The following is a 6,000-nucleotide window of genomic DNA, read 5'->3' as shown; positions in this document are numbered from 1 at the left end:
TAATGATGCTGAAAGAGTGCCATGATGAAACCCTCAGAACAGTCAGAAGTAACCATTAAAGTAAACACTTTTACACCAGTATTTCAAATCAGCCCAGTGTTAAGAATGAGAATTATAAACAAGGAAGCGGTTCATCCTGGGTGATGTGTAGAAAACGTGCAGTAAAATAAATTTAAGGACTAACAGCATGCACTTAAACAAGCCTGTAAAAAAAAAAGAAAAAGAAAAAAAAAGAAAAAGGTCTAAATGTCCACCAATGAGGCAAAATTAAACCCTACAATAGCCACATTGGGTGTTCACTACAAATCAAAGGCAGGGCCTTGCTCCTTTCTTTGCATATGGGTCATTGCATTGTTGTGGGAATGGTCGTTATTATTCCACAGGAGTTTGGCAGGATTGGCACATTTTCACATTTTAAGTTGTCTTTTTCTGACAAGGCCCCAAGCGTGCCGCATGTGCTGAAGTCCCACACTGAAGATGCTGAAGCAGCGAACAAGGCAGAGGGAAGTGCTACATGTCACGTGATATCATACTACTCCCAAAATATACATCTGACCACAATCTAAGGATAATGACAACGGGTCAGCATGTTGCACATCTCTGTTTCATGGAAGATCTCTGACAAAGAACCTACTAATATGATGAAATTGTAAAGATTTAGTAGCAGTTTGTGTCAGGGTGATTTAATGTTCTGTCACTGAGGGTCACGGAGGACTTCTGCTTTGGTGAGGATTTTGGCAGAACTTGGTACTTTCCAAGGCCCAGGGCCAACAGTTCCCTTTTGACTCTGGGTGGTCCCTGGAATGCTGTCTGTAGAGGCCACTGCGTCCTCTTTTTTACGGCGTTCTTTGAAGTTAGATGATTTACCATCTCTTCCTTTTGTCTCCTGTGGTGATGTTTTAGAGTCCTTTCTGCTCCAAATATCTTTAAAAAATGACAACGAGTCTCTTTTGTTACCAGTGTCTTTGCTGTTAGTCTTGTTTTCTGCAGGGTTGCCGTTAACTTCTCTGAGCTCGGAGTCTTTGCTTCTACTTGTTTGGCTCTCCCTCACTGTAACAGACTGCGTCCTGTGACGAAGAAACTCTCCCTCACTTCTTTTAAAGCTTTCTTTCTCAAGGCCAGGCCTTGTTCTTTTATCATTTCCTATGGTGTATCTTCTGATCTTAGGAGTTCCCTTCTCATCATTTTTATTTTCATTACCTAAGTTCTCTCTACTGAAAGAATCCTTTATTTTCCTGTGATGCGCTTGTTGATTTTCCATCTGCTGCAGGTTTGATACCGATTGAGGCCTAAGTCGAGCCATCTTGTGGTCAACAGTTTGTATTTTTGTATTACTCATCTGAGGCATTTTGCTCCTGCTTGGCGTTGCCTCCTCTGACTGGCTCACAGTCATTTTGGGACTCTGATGTTGCTCTTTGGCTTTAGGAAATGTCTCCCCTGTTTTCTTTGGGCTGCTTAACTCTCTGGAGTCTGTTATGGACCTGGTTCTCTTGGAGAACTTGGATTGATCATTAAGAAGGGGAGAGAGCCCGTTGATCTTCTTTTCTGCCCACTCATCACTCTCTTCCAACGAGCCCAAACCCCTGCTGTGACGGGGCTCATGGCCTTGCAGGGATTTAGTGCTCCCGCTACGAGAATGTTTCAGTTTGCCTGATAAAGTTGAAGAAAAAAAAGCGGAAGCCCCAGTGGGATATGGAGAGGACTGAGGTGATGTGTCAGAAAGAAACACCTCCTCAGAATAACTTGTGGGTGATATGGATTTTTGATAACATCGATCTGAAAGAGAGACAAATGTTTTCCTTTTTTTACATGTCAGCATAAGAATACCTCCATGTGGCATACAAGAATTTCATTTTGAGTATGTAACACAGAGAACTTCAGTCACTCAGGTTAGTAGAAGTAGGAAAATGTGAGTAAGAAAAGAATTACCAAGGATAAAGAGAAGAGACCAGCGTAAGCAGTGATGGTGTTAGTGTTGGTGCTCAGTGTAATAGCACGTAGTAGAGGCTGTGTTACCTGCATCAGGGGCAATGAAAGACCCAGAAGAAGCAAATGATTAGACAACAACAAAAAAGATTTATTAAATATTAGCTACACACCAGTAAGATTTTTTTCCTTTTTACCCGTTTGGCACCATTAATTTTTTATTCACCGGTTTTTTTCCAGTTTTTTTAAAAATAAATTACAGGTGCTTCTCAGTAAATTATAATTTGATAATGAAGAAGTTAATTTGTTCAGGAGTAAATTTTTTGTGACCCTGAATCTCTAATGATCTCTTAAGCTGAGTTTTATTCAAAATCCTCTGAAGAATTAGGCTACTCTGGTTGCCTTTGCATTTTTTACAACACTTTTTCTTTCACTAAACCTTCTATTAATGTGCTTGTATTCGGTTCTCTGTGGATAACCAACTTCTCTAGTTTTGACCTTTTGTGACTGAACATCTTTGCAGCAGGTATTGAAGATGGATAAACAAAGGTGATAGTGTGTGAGCTATTAGCTGTAAGCCATAATATTTAAAATAAAATAGAATAATACACTTAATATATAAAACACTGTTTATCATGTATAATGCAGCTGAACTGCTAAAATAAATTAAAATATTTTTATTGCCATTCTAACATGGAGGTGCACCTGCAGTATTACGGAGGGCTAAATCACCGTTTCTTACTAGAACCTGTTTATGTTATACATAGTTCATCTGTGAATCATCTGTGTTTTTAGCTGGCATGACACACACTTAATTGCATCTCAAATGATATGTTGTGCGATGCTACAAGATATTAAGTCTTCAAGCAATTGCGATACTCTTTGATATATAACAATTATCAGTTGTGATTAATCTACTTGTTTTTCCAATCAAGTTCTACTATATTTAATTAAATGACACAGAGCAAAACCATCACATTGTAATTTCTATTCAGTTTACCGAATTACCAGGTCCAGTTCATATCCAGAACATTTGTGTCATTAGAATGCTTCATACACTCTCTGTGACCTTTATCTTGTATCTAAAGCCCAGATATCTCAGGGCGTAAGCCTCTAGTGCAGCGAGATTCTGTCCAACAGACTGAAAATACCATCGGTATGCAAAGTGTAAAATCATGACACTGACACCTGAAATATACCAGAAAACACATGTTGCATTCTAAACAGTCTTTTGTGATATATTTTTGTGATAATATTTTGCTGACAATGCGATGGCAAATGCATTTCCTTTTTATCACTTGCGTAAACTGAGATTGTTATCTGTGAAGAAACACTTACATTTCAATTTAATGTTACAGTTTGTTTAAAAATAAAGACAAAGACTATCTGGATGGATGACAGGAGGTGAATCCTCATAGAAAAAGGGTTTTAAAAAATCACAAAAAAACTGTGTATATGTCTGTTAAGCAGAATAAACCCTCATTTGTCTTTGTGTATCTTCCAGTTTAAGGTCCAGGAGAGAATCAGCAATTGTTCCTGGGAGTTTTGCTGTTGGCAAAGTTTGAAAAATTGAACTGTCTCTAATATAAATCCAACACCAGTGCCTTGATCATCACAAGCTCATATGGCAGGGCCTAACTTTGTTATTTGGAAATACAATAAAGTAACCTTGAGGCTTGAATATAAAATGCAGGTAAATATTAGTCAATGAAAATATCATTGCTTAATACATTTACTTTAGCAGCTCAGTTCAAAAAGTGAAAATCATACATATATTAAAAGGAATAATATTTGATCTGCACTGACAGGAAAAAACTCGACTGTTGCCCAGTGATCCAAACTCCTCTTTTTAGATGAAAATACATTTTGCTTCTCAGTTAGGCCCTACAATGCATTAAATTGTTCAGATAAAGAACGTTTTTGATTAAATTCTAATTTATTGTGATGCACTTGTTTGAGCAGAACAAAGTAGATTTATTCACTCAGCCATGTTATGGATACCTCTGTTACCTGATCTCATCCCACTGGGCTTGTTTGAAATAAGCTCGACTAAAGAGTCTAAACCAAGCAGACTCTCAATGCACAAATGCTCTGGGAATGTTTGCAAACTGCACAGGGAGAGATTACAGAAAGCTTTCCCTAAATAACTCAGTGCTGCCAAGGTGGAAATTGCAAAGCTGTAATTTAAGCCTATGGCGACAATTTAGAAGAAGATGGAACATTAAACATTTATGCTGACTTGAATGATGGCATTTGGAACTAGTGCTTTAATGTTCACTGACATTTTTATAAGAATCCAATGAATTAAACTAGAGTTTTCATGCAAAACTTTGCACATTTTTAAAAACATTGTCATTTATTAATACAATTCAACTGAGAGAATAAATACTTAAGTTCCCCACTCTCTACTAATGCTTTTTCACCCAACATGCTATTAAATTGCACAACAGAGTTCTTCAAGGCACAAAGCCTTTCCAAGAGGAAAACTGAATATATCACTCACTTCCGTCCTGGGCCAGGCCTGCGCCAGGTCGCAGCAGCAGCACCACTTTGTTTCCTCCAGCTTGAATCAGATCAATTGCCCGTGTATGGGAAATGCCACGAGCCGGCTCCCCATTAATCTCCACTATCTCATCTCCAACCTGTCAGCAATGCAGAAACACACCAATGAACAGCTAACGTACTCTGCAGAGTGTTTGTGCACACTGAGTCTCATTATCAGCGGATCTAAATTTTATGCTGCTTGCAGATCCAGCTTTATAACACCCTATAGGCACTTTCTTTTAGTGAAGATGACAAAATAACTCTGGATAAAGCCTGTAAACATGTCAGGCTGCTTGGCTTTAATCAACGCTGACATTCTTCACCATCCTTTGAAAGGCAAAGTCATGACCAAGGATCACAGTCTGGCAGACTGTAAGACTGCTTCACAAAAAAGGCTCTTAGTTTTTTTTTTTTTTTGCTCATTTTAGAGACTCATTCAAATTTTGATAATGTAATAAATTCTTTCATAATTGTAAATGAAATTATGAGAGAAAATATATAGTGCCACCTTTCTGGAAATAAATTTAGTTAGTTTCATCCCTTTTTCATTATGACCTTTCTTCTCGTAAGGTTTAATTTATTCACCAAAAATTGATTTATGCAGTTTTTCTCTCCCAGCTCTGTGTTGCGATATGCAATCATATTTCACCCTTGAGAAGATGATTGTTCTAATCAGATGAGGAATCCATGTGAACTATAATTTCATGTTGAAACCAGAAAAAACTTGCTCATATTTAATGTGAAGACTAAGGTTCCTAGACTACTTACATGGATTCTTCCGTCCAGCTGAGCTGGTCCATCTTCTGCAAGCCTCAGGATATACAGGCCCATATTGTACTCTGTGCCCCCGCGCAAACTAAAACCAAAGCCTCTGGGGCCTCTCTCCAGCTCCACAGTCAGACAGCCCTCCAATAAAGAAGAAAACTCTCAGAATGCACTTAAATATAACATAAAAATGCAGTCCAAACATTGTGCATTCATTACACACCTTTGTGCAATTTGTGGAGTTTAAATACACTCAAGATATTGATAATTACCTGGTTGGGTCCTGTCACACACAGTGTTCCCTGCTCACCAGGTGGAAGAGTTTTATGGTCAGACCAGTTGACTCCATCCCTTTTGTCCTCCATGTCCAGGTTATAACTAAACAAACATTATTATTTATGATTACTTACTTCAAATGGAATGCATCAGGAGACCAACTCAAACAGCCATTATGTAAATTATAAAACTGAACGTACTGCTAGATCAGGGGTGGGTCCTCGAGGACCGGTGTCCTGCAACTCTTAGATGTCTCCTTGGTCCAACACATATGAATCCAATAACTGAATCACCTCCTTGGTGCAGTCAGACTCTCCAGAGTCCTGCTAACGACCTCATTAATTGACTCAGGTGTGTTGAAGTAGAGCTGCATCTAAAAGTTGCAGGAGACCGGCCCTCGAGGCCTGGAGGTGCCCACCCCTGTGCTAGATGCTTGCTGGGAGGAACAATTATAATGGGTATAGTCTTTTGTATTCGTTCTGTTATAAA

At 38.6% G+C, this 6,000-nt stretch overlaps 1 protein-coding gene across 3 annotated transcripts in view; it reads right to left on the bottom strand.

Moving 5' to 3' along the window:
* magi3b (membrane associated guanylate kinase, WW and PDZ domain containing 3b) overlaps nucleotides 1-6,000 on the bottom strand; it is a 143,353-nt gene continuing 137,353 nt past the window's right edge. For 2 of the 3 annotated variants that reach the window (XM_007546960.2, XM_016668908.1), the window contains exons 18-21: nucleotides 5,508-5,613; nucleotides 5,239-5,376; nucleotides 4,430-4,568; nucleotides 1-1,776 (exon numbers count right to left, since the gene is read on the bottom strand). In XM_007546960.2, the coding sequence (XP_007547022.1) occupies nucleotides 695-1,776; nucleotides 4,430-4,568; nucleotides 5,239-5,376; nucleotides 5,508-5,613 (1,465 nt within the window). In that variant the 3' untranslated portion in view covers nucleotides 1-694. Of the gene's footprint in view, nucleotides 1,777-1,929; nucleotides 2,017-4,429; nucleotides 4,569-5,238; nucleotides 5,377-5,507; nucleotides 5,614-6,000 lie in introns of all 3 variants that reach the window. The other variant, XM_007546962.2, reaches the window with a different exon arrangement.

This window comes from Poecilia formosa, unplaced genomic scaffold, assembly GCF_000485575.1.
Source record: "Poecilia formosa unplaced genomic scaffold, Poecilia_formosa-5.1.2 Scaffold18, whole genome shotgun sequence".
Classification (NCBI taxonomy): domain Eukaryota; kingdom Metazoa; phylum Chordata; class Actinopteri; order Cyprinodontiformes; family Poeciliidae; genus Poecilia; species Poecilia formosa.
Note: the sequence above shows the minus strand (reverse complement) of the source record. Positions and strands in the feature narration are given on the sequence as shown.